Source organism: Perissodus microlepis, chromosome 4 (genome assembly GCF_051167445.1).
Source record: "Perissodus microlepis isolate ML-2025 ecotype Zambia chromosome 4, ASM5116744v1, whole genome shotgun sequence".
NCBI lineage: Eukaryota > Metazoa > Chordata > Actinopteri > Cichliformes > Cichlidae > Perissodus > Perissodus microlepis.
Genome location: NC_140464.1, coordinates 30,657,321 through 30,677,253, shown reverse-complemented (window position 1 = coordinate 30,677,253; position 19,933 = coordinate 30,657,321). Strand labels below are relative to the sequence as shown.

The 19,933-nt window shown below is 41.7% G+C and overlaps 1 protein-coding gene across 14 annotated transcripts in view; it reads right to left on the bottom strand.

The window, feature by feature from the left end:
• nfixb (nuclear factor I/Xb) overlaps positions 1-19,933 on the bottom strand; it is a 146,015-nt gene that overhangs the window by 101,859 nt on the left and 24,223 nt on the right. For 9 of the 14 annotated variants that reach the window (XM_084927018.1, XM_084927016.1, XM_084927010.1 and 6 more), the window contains exon 3: positions 15,570-15,605. The exons of 3 other annotated variants lie outside the window; for them this stretch is intronic. In XM_084927018.1, the coding sequence (XP_084783144.1) occupies positions 15,570-15,605 (36 nt within the window). Of the gene's footprint in view, positions 1-15,569; positions 15,606-18,952; positions 19,188-19,933 lie in introns of those variants that run through there. 2 more of the 14 variants (XM_084927020.1, XM_084927021.1) reach the window with 2 other exon arrangements.

The following is a 19,933-nucleotide window of genomic DNA, read 5'->3' as shown; positions in this document are numbered from 1 at the left end:
GCACGGCACATTCCAGTCCCCACAAAGAGCTGCTCCGCTCACCCGGATTACACTCCAAAATGGTCCTGGGCCCTTTGGAGCGTTGGCGTTAACATGAACACTCAACTTTTTAAGTGAAACTGCGCAGCGCAGACTGAATGTGAATACACACGAAGAGAACAACTAAACACACCTCATCTGTAAGTGTTGAAGCTGATGACTTGAGGCTATTTTGTTTTGAGGATTCTCAGCAGAGAGTTTATAAAACAATATTTGTTCCCGCTCGAGGTGGTATAACACAAGTAGAGGCGTGCAGATGTACTTGGATGAAGACGTCAGTATCGCTGAGCGAGGACAGAGGAGTGGGGTAATGCACTCTGATCTGCAACATACGTGCATGTCGCATCGGCCTGCTCGGTAACATGTGGATTGTGGCGATGTCACACTCTGGACTCACCTTTGAAACCATGACATCTCTGCAGCCTGGAGCTCCAGGCATGCATTAATGCACATGCAATCGCATGCTCCAAAACCCTTTCCCCTGCCTAGAAAGAATGCTGGATGAAGAAACCGCCCTGCATCTCACTAACACGTGTGCGTGAGTGACTAACCATGCCGGGACAGGCCGACTCAGCACCACCACTACAGCCATGACTGAGTGTTTTCTCACTGTGCGAGCCAACAGACTACTGCTGCTCACACTGCAGCCAGTGACGGTGATACTACTGACCAGACTAAGACATTATGCCTTCTTTTTGTTGTTTTTGCCTCACCTCTTGTTAAAAAAAGAGAAAAAAAAACACCACCAACTAATTCTCACAATTTCCCCAAGATCCAAATAAAAAAGCTGCCAAAGTGGCTGGTAGTGGAGACAAACTTACAAACCACAGCCAGCTTTTAGCAGCATTTGGCTGGTGGCGAGTGTTAATTTCCTACCCTAGTAAAAACCAGCTCAGTAATCGGTAAACACGTTGTGCCTGGCCTGCAACAAAGAAATGCATTTAGCAAAGTCATTCTCTTTGATCCCACACTCCTATTTTGGTTTGATGGAAAGTGATATATTTTTGATGAGCAGGCCAGAAGTGAGATATCATGTCATTTGAACAGTCTATAAGCAGCCAGGCGCTCGTAGCCATCGCCATACACCACATTTATCTTTGATCTAGACAGTCTGGTTGACACACATCACAGAGAATTACAAGCAGACCGATTTATCAATAGGCTTAAAGCGGAGGGATGTTACACCATAACCCCTCTCATGAAAAGATCCCTTTTAGTATTTGGAATTAAAATTTCAACACTGCCCGAAATGAAAAGGATCTTCAGGTTCATGTGTTAACTTGCCGCTTAGCAAAGCTGTAGGGCTTTACTCCTCTTTTCAAAGACATGAGTGTGAAATGCCAAAGTCAGCCTTTCACACACTGCTGGGAGAAGAAAGTGAGCTGAAACAACACGACTGTGTTTTCAAACCGAGGCTCCGCTGTTTGTTGCCCGTTTGAAGGTAAACTCGTCGCGCTCTCACACCGGAGGAGAATTAAAACATCATCTGAATTTTCTGAAGCTGACACCACAATTTCTGGTGTTTGTTTGATGGTCGGAAAATGCTCCTCTAAAGTTTGGAGTCCCACCCTCCCTGCACCAGGTGCACAATGTTTGGGTTCGCGTGGATTTACAAGCATGCACAAGGGCTGATTACGCCTTCGGCTGGTGTCAGATTTTTATCATGTAACATATTAGAATAGTCCATTAAAATTCTGATTCTGTAAAATAACCTGCTTTTACAGCTTTGCCACCCCTAAATAGCTTTACAGGATAATTTCATAATTTTAAGTCTGCTTTAAACCAACAATGAAATAAATATATGGAACAGGATTTGAGGCCTTTAACATTTCCTTTGTTAATGGCAGCTATTAAGAGACTTTATTCCCATATTCTGTCAAATGATAGGGGAACACAGCCTCCTAAAAGCTTTATTACATAATTATAGAAAATCAATTAAAAGTCATGTAATTAAAATCTTGTTAAACTATTATCATCAATATTTACTAATTACAAGAACTCTAACTTAACTTTTACATATTGTATTATTAACGCTGAAATATACAAACAGAACTTTACCAGTGTGACCTGTAAAGGTGAAGCTAAATAAGTATTGTTGTAGTAATTATATGAACTGTATACGTGTTTATATACAGAAGTATACTGACACTGTATTATTGTTGTGGATGTGTATAAATAACTGGTCAGTGTGCAGCTAAATGCGTACTGTCTGGAAATGAAGGCTGATAATGTAAAGCTTCATTTTTACAAGTTTTTATTTGAAACAAGGGGAATTTTTTTTTTAATTTTCTTGTGTACCAAGAGTGTGGGAGACTCATGTCACACTGTTCTATGCAGAAACTGACTAGGATAGTAGAAGAAGTAATTGTAACTGGCTTGCTATTAAAATATGTTTATGTTTAGTAAACTTTTTATTTATATTTGGAGAACACAGAGTAAAATTATAGACAAAATTAGTTTTTTTTAATAGTGAAGAACTGTTAAATGGAGCCAGCTATTCCTCTTTGTAATCTAGTGGTGTAAAATTGTGTAAGTAACATGCAATGGCAATACAAATACCTCTAGATTTGGCCATTAGGTAACACAACACACCTCAAACAGTTACATTAAGTAATAGAAATCTATTCTAAAATATGAAACTATGTTTCCACACAAAGCACACAGTAAAAATGTATTTGTTTGAATTGTATCAATTTTATGCTGCTTTAACACATGGATACTTTGTAAATAATGATTTTTTTTAACACTATATAAATCCATGTAGTGATTGTTGAAAGCAAGTGATTACTGAGTTATTTGCATGTTGCTTACATTTTACAAAGAAATATTTTTCACAATGAAATAATATCAAGCCAGTAAATTTAGATCTTTTTTTTTTTTTTTACATAAAAAGACATTCATTTGTAATTAACTATGATTTTACTTGTAAAGGGACATTTTTAGTTTGTCGCACGGTGCTTTTTCTTAGGCGGCGCAGCTTGTTACGGCTGTCTGTGCCACCTCACTAAAGGGACTATTCTTGTGCATCTTTCTGTCTACAAGTTCAGCCTCGTGGAAATGCTGAGCTCTCTGCTTGTCGCACAGTGTATGTTTGGAATAATTTACCTTGCACTAAAACTTCTTAACGCTGACCATACGTCTACACTTCATACCAACATTAACTAAATTTCCTCCGATTTTTCTGACAAAATGAAAGCCAAAATTCTAGTTGACTGTCTTTGATCAAAGCGTAAATTTAAGGAAAAATCAATTTACTCACGTAGACAGTAACTTCCCACGACTAGTGCTAATTAGCTCCCACAGATGCCTAATGAAAAGGCTTATTGAGGTTTATGGTCACAGTGAGTTTGCAGGCATCACACTCTTAGCGGTCATAATGACCGCAGGCTGTGCGCGATGTGGGGAAAGCTCAGACTCTATACACATCACTTATGGAACTCAGGGATAGAAATAACATGCTTGCACTACATAGTTGTCCCTTTCACTTCGTGCTGCCTTCAGATCGCCAGAACCACAGACGGCATGAAGGGAGCAGCAGTGTTGTGGCTCTGAGAAGCAGAAGGTAAGAGACGTACACATACAGACAGGCAGAAGCCGCTGCCTGCCTCACTGCAGTTGTCTTCCGGTCTGTATTTATCCTCGAAATCACATCTGAATATGGCATCGACTTAAATCAACACTGTCGTTAACCTTAGCGGGAGGCTTGCGGATAAAGAGCAGAGGCTTGATAAAACAGACAGGTCAGAAACTTTCCCAAACTGCCTGATGATTGCACACAATCTAAACTCTGAGACATATGTGGAGTGACAATCGCAGAACAGGCCAAGACAGAAAAACTCCCTCCTGAATAAAGGCTCCAGGAAAGTAAAGCCCACTACTAATGCAGTGTTGAACGCTTTGCAATCAGACAAATAAAGGGGCAATCTAGCACACAATCAAACCAGAGATTTAGCCTGCTCTCCTGCCAACAGCTAGGGACCTCCTCTTTCTGAACAAGGGATGCACTATTGACTACAACCCCCCTTCTCTTTCTCTCTCTCTCTCCAGTCTTCCCTCTCTGCCAGTCTGAAAGGCGTGATGCCAACCTTTTCCACCATTGGGCATGATGCCCTGCCCTTTATGCAAATGCTTTGCTGCCATCCCTAACTCACAACCCCCACTGTCTCACCCACCACGTCTGTGTGCACCCCCCAAAGCCTCCTGTCTATATATTCTTTATTATCTTTAACTTGTAATAATCCAAATCGCCGAGCTTGAGCCTTGACCTTAAGTTAATAATTAAACCCTGATAATCTGAGGTCCTGCATGTATGGATCCCAAATGAAGAGTAAAGCTCACTGCAGAGCTTGTAGGCCCGTACTTTGCTTTGTGCCCTCTGTGGACAAAAAGCACCAACCGGGGGCGAATATTTGACAGAGGTGTGGTTGTTTGTGTCTGCACGAGCCCTGATAAAGGAGGACATCTCCTGGCTAAAAGAACACAATAAATACAAAGACCAGGAGGGCAAAAGAAAAAAGAAATTAGAATGAAAGAATAGGGGATCTATTTCCAGCAATTAGTCGCCGCTTTTCACATTGCATTTCCATTCATTAAAAGGTTTGTGGAAACGTACTCAGCGAGGGCTGCGCAGTATATCTAGCAGGGTCACACTGAAAAGATCAAGTTGGGTTCACATTTAAAAAAGAAGCAGAAAACCCATTTCAGGGTCTGCTCAGTGAACGATGAAGAAAGGGTTAAATATGTGACTGAGGAGAAGGTCAATCATGGCTGCCACTGACAGGGCAGTTTCACAAGTTGGCATAGAGGCTATATGAACCGCAAAGGTTAATAGATTAGTTGGAAAGATGCAAAGCGCTAACAGTGACTGAAAAAAGGGAGCATAAAAGGACAGCCATAGGTTTAATAAAGCGGGCTGGAGGCTGCAGGAAGAGCCCCGATCATGCTGTTAAAGCAGAGCTTCCGTTTGTGCTGTAGGGTGAGTGTCGAGAGGCGCACAAACAGGGCGCAGGGTCCACACAGGCTGGACCGATTCAAGCCCACACACACCACAGGAAAGGAGCTGGGACCTAAGACAAACACTGCACGGCCAGACACACACACATGCATGTATACACAAACATTACTGTCTCCTTATACGCCCTGAGAATACATGCGGTCTGTTGAGCTTGTTATTCTAAGCATGCTCCAAAGACACAGTCATACAGTAAATAAAACCATTTAATTAAAAAAATGCAAATAAATGCTGGTCAATAGTCTACATTTTTCATGATGCTTTTGTAAGTGTGCAGGTCTCCCCTGCAAGAGAAATCTCGATCTCAGTAAAAATTTTCCTTTTTCCATATAAACAAACAAAGACGTCTAAACCCCAACAGTCTAAACCAACAACGCAGCACCGCAACAATCTCCAAATATAAACTTAGAAGCCTTATTTCCCAAGCCTCAACACAATGGCTTTTCTAATCTTCCTGAGAGAGAAGCGACAAATAAACAAAACCCAAACAGGTTGGTTGAGGGAGAATTAAGGTTTTAACACCCTTTCCTTTTCTTAGTGAATGCCACTACACACACACACCAACACAAATGCCCATTTTCCTTCTTGCTATGCGGACTTCCTTGTCTGAAGCTGCTGTAATAAAGTTTTAAAGAAGCCTAATGTGGTGCCAGTGCAGTGATGAAAGACGAGCGATTAGGGAGGGTGAGAAAGACAAAACAAAGGATAGATGTGGAACAAGAAAAGCGAGGTTTGTGCCAATATTTAAGGTTACTTCCCACAAATGACTCTGACAACAAACACCGATGAACACACCATCAATATAATGAAGCTAAGCTTCTTTCTGTGTTTGGCAAGGGTGTAATAACCTAAACAAAGCTGTGAGGGACAGTTTATATACAGATACTACATATGATATTGTGGTATTACACAGCTGGAATAATATAAATATGGGCTGTAGAAAAACCTCTACATTAATAAACATTAAAAAGGTAATATCTCAGCTATTTCTTTTAGATATATACTCCTCAATATATATCAAGTGTCTAATGACAACTTGTGTTTGGGTGTATAAGGTATATCTGCTGTTTTAAATGTCAACATGTTTACATGGTATAAAGGTGCATCCTTCACACTTCTGATTGTATCGTGCAAAAGTAGCTCTCTGGATTTTAGCATGAAAAGAAAAATCAGCACTGATATAAAAACATGGTGACTTTGTGTTTGTGGGATTTTCTTTTTCATATTACTGTTTTATATGGTTATGTGTTGGGATCTTAGGTGATTTTGGTCATTTCTATCACTGAGAGCATTTCAGAGTAAACCACTGGACTTCTCCTGTTTGACATTGGGTCAAAGCTACATCATTAATATATAAACAACATTTCCTGCTAATGAATTTTTCATTGGCTAGGTTAGGATCGTCAGCGAACCCTGTTTTAGAGAATAGCAAAAATAAAAAAATATCAAAATGTAATTTTTTATGCAAGTCAGTTACAATTATTATTATTATTTCTTTGATTCCCAACACTCATGGGAACAAATTAAGAGAAAAAAACATGTTCTGATATGGTTAGGGTCATCTTACCCCTCGCAGGGCTAACACAAAGCTCATATCATGACATGAATGTTACATGCAAATTCTTTATTATCAGAATGATGTAATTAACTGTTACAACAACACAAAAAAAAAACACATATCAAAAGAAATATCGGGGCGTATTAGCGAACCATTAGCTTCTTTCAGGCTGAATCCAATCGCTGTGAAAAATAGAAAGTGTTTGTGTGAGCCTGTGCATGTGTGGCTGACGGAGGGAGGGAAATGAATGAGGCCTTTTCTTACAGCAGGGCCCAGATCAGAGCTCCTAACTATGGGATTTGGTGCTGTTGCCTTTCTCCCCCTGGAGAGAGTAATTAGGTTAGTGAGGACAACTGCCGCATTGTTTTAACAGAGAAGGGATTGTGCAGGCCAAAGTCCCACCAGCAGCATGCTTCCCTCACAACAAAAATGCCAAATGGATTCTGTGGCGCTCCACGCACATATATACACAGCAAAAGTTTTTTTGGGGGGGCTTCCTGCGTTAAGTTTTGTATTTTTATGCGGCGCAGGCTTTTAGTGCCGTGTGTATACGATGAAATGTCAAATACGGCCCAGCAGTGTCAAATATCCTCTCCTGTTGTTGCACTTGTGGCATTCGGGACTCTTTAGAGTAACTGTGTCTACTCTCTCCTGTATCCAGAGGCTTGGCAACACAAAGCACTCCTAACTAGTATAATATGGTTATGATGCATTTGCATTCCTTCCAATCCCCTAGGAAACACAATACGCCTGTATCGTCTGTTTTAATCACGGTCTGCTTCCAAGGAAAGTAAAAGGAGAATACAAACAGCCACAGCTATAAAGAGGCTTTCTCAAATATACTTCAAGTCTGTTTAAATACATCCTCCACTGACTGATAGAGAGTAAATCAAACAAATCATGCTGGTAGAAAAAAAATAAAAGGATATGGAATGCTCCCCAGTCTACTGTATTTACAATACACAGACTATGGCCTCTTTCATTCGCGCCCGTTTCCCCCTCTTTTCTCTTTGCGCTGAATTTCTTTCTATAATCTTTCTAAAATGAAAATAGCTCTGCTGTTGTTGTACTCCTCTATACTTTTCTCAAGACCATCAGCTCTTCCAAGACAGAAGAAGAAAAAAAAAGGCGCCATAATATGCACCTCTGCATCCCCGCCCACACCATCCCTATTCACTTTCATCATAAATCTCCACAGCCTGGCGGCAATATACAGTCAATTTGTGGTCCCCATATGAGACCTAACTCTGGCTTGATATATTTGTGTTCAGGTGTGCAGATGGAAGTGGGGGAAAAAAAATAACACCAATGATATAAAATGTGTTTGTGAACTGATACGCGAGTCCAGCAGACCGGTCTATAAGGCCTGTGAGAGTCTTTTCTCCACCGCAGCTTTCCACAGGTGGCGGTGATGATTGCACTTTATTCCAGATGATGACTGTAATGAGGCCGGCTTTAAGTTTCACTGGGCTTTTCTCGAGATGCAGAGGGACTGACAGAAGCTTGACACGTTAGACAGCCGAATGCTATCAGGACATTTCGCTCCTTGTCCCCTCCACACACGCTACTGTTTCTCCAAACGCCTACTTTAGAGATAATACCTAGACCAGAGTGACATCTTAATAAAGGGAAGGCAGTGGGATGAATGCACCATGGAAGCGAATTCACAAGCTGTCATGATGAGAGTTAGACGAGCGGGGAATAACGTCCGTGAACTCGCAGAGTAAAGTTAAATCTGGCCCATCTGTGTTTTATATTTTAGCAGTGACATGAAATCCTCATCCTGCGCTGAATTTTCCAGTCAAATATACAACTTTCCATGTAACACACACTAATCCTGAAGCTATTTCTCTGAGCCTAAACAGAGCAGAAAGTTTATATCTGAATTCCCTCCCAGAGTATGCTGCAGCTGGAGTAGGGATGGTAGTTACTGGCTCCCTGAGCCAAAAGTAGAAGCCGCAGAGTTGTGTTTGAATCTAACCCTGAGCCCTCCTTGGCCTCGGTCTCCTCTACTCAACTTTACTCTACTCCTCACTTATTTCAACAAGGCTCTATTCGACTCTACTGTACTCGGCTCCACTGTCAAGGGGGTCTGAAACAGCCTTGGGCCTGCAGCGCCGGCCAGCAAACACAAGTTACAAGAAGCATAGAGCGTGCACTCATACCCGACACATACACAGACACTTCCACACAAACAGAGTCAGTTAATAGCACACAAACTCCCGCCCTCCAGCTCTGTTTGCTCACAGCTGCCAGGCCTCCTCAGAGTTCATCTGAGGTAAAGATATGTTATATTATGCAACCGGGTATAGATTTTCCACCCTTGGCCCCAAGCCAACTTCCTGCTCTGAAGAGCAAGCTCTAGCGTTTTGTTCCCCAGGGTGACAGCTATTCCTTGCTGGACGGGGTGGCCGAATTAGATACACAGACAAAAAGAGAGGGAAGGTAGCAGGAAGACATGAAGGGGAGCGAGTGAGTAAGAAAGAAAGCAAGAAAAGGAAAAGAAAGAAAGAAAGTAGAGAGGCACGCAGCCTTGCCAGCCCCAGATATTTTCTGCAGGTTTTTGTCTATATCTTAAAATGCTCATTCCCCCTTCTACACTGTCTTTTCCCCGCCTCTTGAAATCAGGTCACAACTGTTTTCATTACTGTTTGACTTGCGGGTTCATAAGCCTCCAAGCGTCAACGTTCCTCCACCCACCCCCAAGACAGGAAAAGATTTTCCCTCCAACATTAACCCAATAAATGCCTTGTAAGCCCAGTCACAATCTTTAAGCCATGTTCCTGGAAGAGAAAAAAGTACATCTGAAATGTTGATGTAACGTTAAAGCCCGGGACATAATCAGTGTTGGGCTCGCAGTCTAAGGAGTTACACTCCTGCATGGTCTATGGATCAGCATAGCCAGCCCTCGATCACTTCCCTCCCTACAGCATGAGGTAATCCAGTGTGATTGTAAAAGAAAGCCTCGGGAAATATGAGGTAAAATCAACGAGCCAATCAGCGCCCCATTATCCCTCCTCTACTCAAAGGGGAACTAAAGAAGTGGTGAAAAGATGATTAATGCCATGACATCATAACCACGTGATGTCATTCCATCCCAGACACCGCCACCGCTTCCTAATTAACTGTGGCCTGATGAAGTCTTTGTATCCAAATTATCCAAATGATTATTACCTCTCCAGGCTCTACCAGGTGTGCAGAGATGTCTCTTTAGCCTAGTGATACAAGGATGGGTAGAACACACACACACTGAAGATTAACAGCGAAAAATGTGTTTTGGTGCCTTCCCATATATATGGTAGAGTGCCCCAGGGGGTGTTTCTGCTATTGCCAGAAGGTACGTGGAAAGAATTAATTTGAAGCAATAGAAATGCTGTTTATATCAATTTACTGAGTTAGCTGTGACTATGTGTGACTCTTGACAATGCATAAGAGCAATGGGTGTGAGAGAGAATTTTAAACAATTAGTTAAACATAATGAAAACTTAACCTTTAGCTAAAATAATGTGTAGAGGGTTGAAACAGAAAACTAAAAATTATTTATTTTAAAATATTTTTAAATAGCTTAACATGAAAAAAATAGCAGTTGTAATGGGTAAATATTCAGGTGTAGCGACAGACAGTTCAGTTAACTGAACGTTGTTGCTAAAGGAGCTAAAACTGTTAGCTTAAAGCAACTGCTAACTGAGTGACATCTGTACATGAATACGAGTTTTTAATATTTCATATGTTAATGTTAATAAAGTATTCTTTTCAATGTTCGATTGTCCAGACCAAAACTCTTTGATATTTTATTAAGTAGCAGTAAACAACAATTAGCTAAAACCATTAGAAAAATGACTGGACTTGTTAGCTAAAGCGTATAGCTAGCCAAAAATAAACTGGATAAATTAGCCAAAAAAGATGGATTATGACTGATATTTTGCTTCTTTATCAAAATTAAAGCAGTAACATCCCCTTTTATAAAATCAGCAGTATTAAATGCGTTTCTAAAGAAACATGTCTAGGCTGGGGGGAGGTGTCAGGGTACTGGAGTTCATTTCACAGGACTGTGTGACTACTTTTAAATACTGTGGTTAATTAAATACAGTAAACAGTCTACTGCAACAACAGAGTCGTGATCGGTGTGATTTTTTCCTGAAAGAATGCACACCTGTGTCTTGTGCAATTAAGTATGTGCAGGTGCTTCAGGCTTGAAGCCCAGCAAAACATAGCGTATATAGCCAACATTAGGACTGAATTCGCAGAAATGCTGTACTTTACGTGTAGACGTTTGTTTCTGAACAAGCAGAAGCCTTTGTGGCTTTTATCTTATTTACAAGATGATAACGCATACGTGTGTGCCACATTTGTATGAAAGCCTTCATCTGCCAGCTTCATTTATTTCTTTAGTTTTTGAATATTAGTGTCTGAGAGACTGGGTGAGATAGAAAGTCAGCCTGTGGAAGTCTGTGAAGAGAGACTGCACTCAGACACGGCGGGGGAGAACGGTGCTCAGATTTCATCCAGATTAATCTGGAAGCTTTGTAATGAGGGGTCTACTGTATATATTTAGCCAGAGCAGTGAGATGTAGGTCAGACAGACAGGCAGGACAGGCCAAACAACATGCCCAGATTGCCCACACTGAAGTGACCTTGAGTGGGCTGTCAATGATCCGCAAAACAAATCTCTATCTATTCCTGTTGACTTGTGACAGACTGATACAGCGGCTGTTTCGCCCCACTCGCGGGTTTTGGCCTTTAGTTTCTATTTTGTGGGGCACAAGAACTTCAATATCACTCGGCTTGTCTTTTCACGGAAATGCTGTTGATTAAAAAGAAAGAGCAGAGAATGAATTACTGTCAACGTTCGCGCCGTGTGTTGATACTGGCAGTCGTTCAAATTTACTCAACACAAGAACAAAGCACGCTTAGAAACGTTTCTGAGTCGGCCGTCGGTGGCTCTAAACACGAGACAAAACTAACTAAACACTGAGAAATGTACAACATTTTTCATTTCACAATCTGCATCACGACTTTATTGACTAAAACCTTTTATAGCAGTGACAGTTTTGTCTACTGGACTTCTTTTGTTGCTTCGACATAAACATGTCACGCACTGTTGTCAAACTGATATGCAATTATGAACTAACAACTGAGCGATAGCAACAAATAAATACACTAAAGCTGCTGTGCAAATTAAAATTATGCCTCAGTTCTTCATGAGAGTTCAGATCTTGAACCTTTTCAAGGCGTTAGAGGTCCAAGGTTTGAACATCTGCTCTTCCTGAGGCCAAAAAACAGTTGCGCCTCATATTGGGCTTTATTGGAATAAAGAGGTTGGCTCTGCTGAATATTTTCCTCACATCAAGTAAAATTTTAATCAAATGCTTGACAATTTAATTAGCACTCTGTTTTTGCAAATTTTTTGCCCTCCCCCCATAATGGATTTCAGTCTAATAAGACAAAAAATAAGCTTTTTTTTAGCTAGAGACCACCGACCGTGGCTCAGGGGGTTGGGAAGCACATCTGTAACCGGGAGGTCGCTGGTTCGATCCCCGGGCTTTCTGTCCTGGTCATTGTGTGCTTGGGCAAGACACTTTACCCTACCGCCTACTGGTGTTGGCCAGAGGGGCCGATGGCGCGTTATGGCAGCCTCGCTTCTGTCAGTCTGCCCCAGGGCAGCTGTGGCTACAACCGTAGCTGCCTCCACCAGTGTGTGAATGTGAGAGTGAATGAATAGTGGCATTGTAAAGCGCTTTGGGTGCCTTGAAAAGCGCTATATAAATGCAATCCATTATTATTATTTCTTTTACTGACAAATCTGTCAAAGGTGGCAAGGATGCTTCAAAACCTAAACTAAGGTACCACATTCATCTTTGAAATATTGATTCTACCAATGACTGAAACAGGTAGAGACAGCCATCTATCATCACAAGCAACATGTTCTACTTTTGGCACAATATGCATCCCTAAGTGTACAACGCCGCAGCTCGAATGGATGCTAATTCTGGGTTAATATGCAACTCAATGGAGTAAGGGTTACTGATAATCCTGGTTGGGGGATATTTGGTGTGTGCAACTTTTCCAATTCAAAGATTTTAAATTCGTAGCGCACCGACGATCCAGTTGGGCCAATCTACAGCTCAGGACGAGGACAATGAGATGAACTTGAGGAATTATGTGAATGATGCATTTGTGTAAACTTAACCTGCCACACCCCTATCAAACAGACATTTTTGGCTTTTACAGACACACACACACAGGCGTGCGCACACACACGCACGTGTGTGCCACCACAAACACCTTTCCCTCAACTGCCTGTTGTTCCAAACATCCGCATAATGGCAGCACTCTTATGTAGATTTATGACTCAAAATCAAGGGAAAGAACACGCTGTACCGATGTGTTAAGCTATGACAAAGCTCTTAGATATTCACCAATGCATGTCAGCTTTGAGCTCTCGGTTCATATTCTGGTAAAGGAACACTTTGTCTCGGTGGTTTTCCCTTTTCCCTTTTCCCTTTTCTCTGCTCACATTGTACACTAAGTATTTTGTGTTCCTCTGTATATTCTAGCTCAATTATGTAATTTAGCACCCGTGTGTGTGTGTGTTCAGTAGCCATGGCAACGGCACAACATATCGGCGACCACAGAACCGCACTGGGGCCGCCGGCACTGCCAGGGTTGTGCCAGAGACTAATCCATGCCAGAGGTGACATGAGTGAAGGAAAAGTGAGGCGGGTGGAGACAACATGACACACACATGCAAAAATCACACAAACATACACACGCATACAGACATGTGTGCACACAGACACACCAGCATATTCCTCGCCCCTCTCACTCCTCGCCTTCCTTTTAAAACACAAGCGCACACACTGGATATCCTCCCATTCTTCTTGGCTGGAGCCTCCCATGGCAATAGCAGTAGGAATCCATTCTCCACGGATGCTGGGACAGCTGTGCTGATATTGAATGAGACGCAGTTGGTTCTGCCTCTCTCTGCATGCAGCTCGAGATAAAAACTACATGCTACTTAATTCAAATCTATATTCTCTGCTGCCAAAAATGCACCCGACTCATCTTGTCTTTGTCTCTGCCACCACAGAGAGCTCTGATTTTCTTTACTGTCATTTTTTTTTTTTTGCAAATGTCTGCATGCTGACGCACGGTGGCCCTCAGTCACATTTCTGACTGACAATAATCACAGAAACCTTCATAAACCTCTAAGTCATGCGCTTTCAATGCAAATATTCCATGTCACGCTAAAAAGCTCTCATTTGGAGTTTTACAATGTCTTATCAGAGTGACCTGCTTGTTTGAGGCCTGAGGTGATATTTGTGTGTGTGTGCAATATTTAGCCTTTTAGCGGTTGTGGGTTTTGAGGCGGATGGGCCTGTAACTGACTGTGTGTTATAAATGGAACACAGTGTCCCAGGCAGTCTGACATTATGACCTCCTGGTATCCCATGAAGAGGGGGAAAGGGTCCAGCTTTGCCTGTACAGCACAAAACAACCAGCACAGCCAGTCCAGCACTCCAGTTACACATGTGCGCACACAACCAGGAGACGAGAGAGCACAGTAGATCAGCCCTACCTGTCAATCAAACGAGCTATGAGTTCATTTTTTCTGACTGGTGGCCAGAAGCAGAGTGCTTTACTGGCCGCTGTGTCTCTTTTCCACACTTCTTCTTCTTCCTCTATAGCTTTACTGGATTACACTAGGGGTGTGTGTGTGTGTCTCTGTGTGTATAGAATCAAAGCAATTAAGCTGTTGTAAAACTGAACCTGATCACATGACAATAACATGATTTAAATATGCCCACCTGAGTAATTTAAGACCAATCCTTAACTGACTTTTATAGGATAGGAGCAATACAGTCTGGCTGGAAAAGGGCACCCAGTGGTGACAACTCACGGGCCTAACTGGTGTAAAGACATTCAGACTGGTGTTAACCAAAACTTTCAGGTGAACAATCGGATGTCCCGCGTGGACGCTTGGTTACACGCTGTTCATTAGGTTTCTGAAAAATCCAACATTTTCCTGTTTATTCAGACCACCCTTCCATCGGATTTTAATCCTCTGAACAGCTGTTCCAACTCATTTTCCAGACCATGGGAAGAGACAGAGAGACAGCCTGGATGTGTAGGGAGTGGATGAAGTGGGTGGGGGTAGGAGAGGGGGGGTGGGGGTCACCAAATTTGTGCAAACTTAAAGTTAATGCATTAAAGTCCAGATATTGATTACATTTGTTTATCAGATTTTTACATAAAATAACCAAGCTCATGTCCCTCCCACCCCCCAACAAATACTCTGTTGTCACTGAAAACGCGTCTCTCTGATAACGCGAGATACCGATTGGCGGTGACGTAAGAAAAATATAATACATCCTCTTGGAGAAATATCGCGCTGATAGGGGAAACTGTGGCGTTTCAGGCCGGGAGGACAAACTAATAAGTCACGGAGCCTGACATCGTGGATCTCAGAGCAGAGGCGACTTATGACTATTAAGAAAATAGATCCACAGGAAAATAAAGTTCTATAAAGTCACGGAAAACGACCTTTCCTCGTGGATTGTTACAAGTATTATTTGGAAAGTAGCGCCGATTTATAATCTGGTTTTACCGCCGCAGTCATTTATTCATAGTGTTGGACCTGCGGTCAGTTTTTGATCATTACCCGCTGTTTTTCTTTAACTAAAAAAAATATATATAAATAAAAACACTAACAAAATAAAAGCATATAATGTGAAAAATATTTCTTGCTAAGTGTGTGCCAAACAATATCAGCGCGCTCCTGCAATAAATCCAGCTACAGGTCAGAGTGAGAGGCCCTACGTGAGGAGGAGGAGAAGGATTAAAAAAAGAAGTGGTTTTTGTTTTGTTTCTTTTTCCAAGATTAAAAAAAAGGAAAGGAAAAAAGAAAGAGAAGACACATACACCTAATGCTGAATAAAAAAGGGACTAAACAGGACTTACCACTAAGGCATTGTTTAGAAGGTGAGTAGGGTAATACTTTAGTGTTGAGAGGGTGTTAAGAGGCGAGGAGAGCAGGGGTCAGCGTCCAGGCGTGCAGAGGGTGGGGAGGGAGGGGAGGGCAGAGGGAAGGAATAAGTTAAAACGTCGCACCAGTGAAAACAGTCTGAGATGACAACATTACGAGCTGCATAAATGATTTGAACACATTAAGAAAAGCATTGAATACCACCCCCATCCCCCTCCTCCCCAAAATGTTTGGTTTTTTAAGATTGTGCTGCGTCACTGTGGCCTTCTGGGAACTTAAAACTTTGGGGAAAAGCAAAAGCGAGAGAAGGACGGAAAATGCATTATGTAAAAAAAAAAAAAAACCCAAACCCCCCAAAACGATTAGCAACAACACGATTATGTCGACGCATAATCTGAGCAGCACTCCCAAGTATAGTTTCCAAAATCCTTTAAAAAAAAGAAGAAGAAAAGAAATGCAATAGAAGAGGCAATGCAAAAGGAACCGTAACCCAATTCTTACTAATAGAAGATTAAAATATAAATAAATATGCATTGAAAGTACATCCTGAAACACAGTGGGAGTCACGCAGCAAACACTCCTCTCCTCTCGGGGCTCTCTCGGTAATCTGCCTCCATCACGCAGTCTCCGTCACATCCCAGCACACAGTTAATAATTCATTCGATTGTTTACATGTGTTGCCATATCCGAGGTCCTACTCGATTTCTTAATTATTAACAGCAATTAAATAAACAAAATGTGCCTTTCTGTCTGCAGACGGAGCTGCAAGGGAATGTGTGTGTGTGTGTGTGTGTGTGTGAGAGAGAGAGAGAGAGAGAGAGAGAGGGAGAGAGAGAGAGAGAGAAAGTGCGTGTGTGTGTGTGTGAAAATTGAGGAGGTTGTTTGCACGGAGAGGGAAGTTGTTTTTGCGCACACATAAGGCTACTAATTATTAAAAAATGACAAGAAATACAACATGAGCTTCTATCCCTTTTCATGCCCAGTCAAAGACATACTGTAAGTTCCCATCATGTGCACCATGTGTGCTACATTAGCCTGTATGAGCTTCTGCTGCCACTTAGTTTGAATTAGGGGGAAATTTATGTTGGTAAATAAAAGCTTCTTTTGTTTAGGGATTATCTGTGACTGTGCAATATTTTTCATGTTGCAGATAAAGTCATCTGCAGAGTTAAAAGATTATGTGTATATATATATATGTATATATATATATATATATATATATATATATATATATATATATATATATATATATATATATATAAAATTTAGTCAGTACTAATACAGCTTCACCATCCAAGTCCTGAAGTCAGCACCCTAAGTAGCCTTTAATAGCTTCTTCAATAAAACGAAGAATTAAATGGGAAAATAATAAACTCTTGCCTCTCTGGGCTCTACGGGCATCATGATCGGGGAGACTAATGTTTATAAATGGAAACCAGACATGACTTGTGCCCGCGTGGGACGAACCCAGAAACTTCCCTCTTGGTCCGTCTGGTAGCAGAGTCTCATACAATGTGAGGAAAACACTTTCTTTCTTTCTTTCTTTCTTTCTTTCTTTCTTTCTTTCTTTTTAATAAAACCACTGTAAAAATCAGGAATGAATTACACATAAAACAGCAGCCCTGGCAGTCCACTGTCAGCCGAAACCAATGAGGGATAAACAAGTTTGTCTTTATAGGAGTAAGACATCCAGCAACTGTTTAACACGGGGGAGGTCAGTGAAGGAAATACCTGCAATAACAACAACAATATAATAATAATAAAAAACAAACAAACAAAAAACCTTCTTGATGTTGAAATGAAAACTTGAAGAATGCCATGTCAGAACGGAGACTTTGGATTTTATTTGGCTTTGCGAAATACGCTCTGGTGAGAGAAATAATGACAGTTTAACATGGCTGAGGTTAGAAAAGATACAGATTAACTGCATGGAGAGGGAAGCTTCAAGAACAGTCTGAAATGTTACATTTATCTCCAGCCAACTGTGCCGCAAAGCATGAAGCTGAACTTGCACCGCTTTGGAAACTGTAGTTTTAGGGAAAGATTTGGCGTGTTAGCACACGTGACGTGTCAGCTAAATTAATATGAATAAAGCTGATTTTTTTTTTTTACTAAGAGCCAACTTAGTAGAAAAAAGTTACATGTATTACAAATAAACTGGAGGCAAAGTGCATGAAATACAATCTGCTAAAAGTAGTATGCTGATATCATTTCACTGAACGGATATAAGAGATGTGCTCTCTCACACACACACACACAAATACAGATTTAAATAAAGTTTAAATAGCTACTTAATCATCGCTCTGAGATATCTCCTCACACTGATCGCTTCATCAGGTCTACAATAGCAGCAAAGGAACAATGACAACTGCTCGAATTAAATATGACGTGTGCATTTTGCAGATGCAGGAAACTGCATCCCTCAATATTTCTGACCCGAAACAAAAGCAAAGTGCTAAAACAGTGAAGTCACTACCTGGACTTTATTTCACTGAATTCCCTGCAACACGAGGAAGCACCACACACAGCTGTCTATACGTTCAAGGTCAAAAAGAAAAAGAAGCACATGCAGTCCTGTCACGTGTTGCGTTCAAGTGAAAAAGAGATGGTATAGCAGCAGAGCAAGAAAGAAAGAAACACTATTTCTAAAGGCGCACGCAGGACGTATACTGACCAATTATAATTACGCGCGCGCGCACACACACGCGCACACACACTCCCTATCTCTATTCCTCTCAAACACAAACTCACAAACTCACACACACACACACACACACACACACACACACACACTTCAGGCTCCAATCTCTCGTTTCTCCCGGTCTCAGTCCCACATGAAAACAGCCCTAAAGGCGGCGGTGTGCGCCCCTGCTCACACCCCTGTCACCGGCCAAAAAAAAAAAACCCTCCCTGCGTTTCTCGCCGCTCTAGAAAAATCTTAACAGCAGTCAAATTAAACTCCGCTCCACGTCCTGTCTATTCCACCGCTCTGCTATCTCCTCCTCTCACGGGCTCCCCTCCTTCTTTTTTGTTTTAAAAAAAAGAAATACATTTCGGGAGAAGCGCCATTTTCTCTCCCAAAAAAAGAAGAAGAAGAAGAAAAAACCATGTGCGGTGGAAACGCACGAGAAAAAGCTTCGTGCGACCGAGCGCGCCGCGAGACGAGCCGCCGGGAGAGCTGAGGATAAGTTTGAGTGAAAGAAAGACGCTCGACACAACCACGAAACACACGAGGAAAAGGCAGAGTGGCACCGCACTGAATGCACGTATATATAAATATATATATATATGTAAAAGAGAAACCCCGGCGTCCCCACTGTAAGCTACCCAAACAATGAAATAAGAGAAGACAATTTACCTGTGTCAGGCAGTACGGGGAGTACATGGTTATTTTTTAGAAAGGAGACTTGGAGAGCTTATTTAAGTTGGATGGAAGCTCGGTATGGTGCTGCATTGCAATCGCTCGCCGTCCTGTTTCTCTCACTCCATGCTGCTGCAGCTTACAGTAACCCCGCCTAGAAAGTGAAAGCTTGCACAAACTTTCAGGGAAAAAACTTTGTCTCCCTCCCCTCTCCTCTGCTCTCCTCTTCGCAGGACTTTTATCGCTCTCCTCTTCTATCCTACTGAAAGCCCCCCCCCCCCCCCCCCCCCCCCCACACACACACACACACACTCTTTCTATTTTTCACGCAGTTTGAAGTTCTTCTTAGCAAAATGTTCGGATTTTGCCACAGCATGAATTTTGCTTTTGGGGACTCTGAATCCGCTGCGCACACGCTTCCCTGCGTCTTTAGGTTCGCAATACTGTGCTTTAGAGCTGCGTTTACTGACCCGTGCATTCCATGTTGAGAGCATGCAAATAATTACCAGAGGGCAGATGAGCCGGTCAGTTACACCGACTTGAGAAGGAAACACGTAAATGCATCATCAGAGTAGATGAAAGTATATAATTTGAGGAGTATTGTGAGAGCACCTCTGATTTCACTGACTTTTTTAATATGCGATGGCCAAGCATGCATTCAGTTGCATAAAACCTCTTAACGTAATTCTGCTGAAGGTCCTGATCACAGGAATTCTCTCATGCATAAGTTTACATTTGATTGCCAACTTAAATTAATTTACAGGCATTCAAATCGATGCGTCATCTCATTGCTGCTGTTAAGTTAAGTCTATTTATTTACTGAACCAGAGTTGACCCAGTCTGAAAAACCCACAACTGTAGCTTGAAAAACCAGTGAAGTGAGTCCAAGCCAAACAGTTACTGTAGCGTTCACTATGAAGTAGAAAACAGCGAAGACAGACGTATAATCACAGTCTTTGAGCGGTATCAAAATACTTC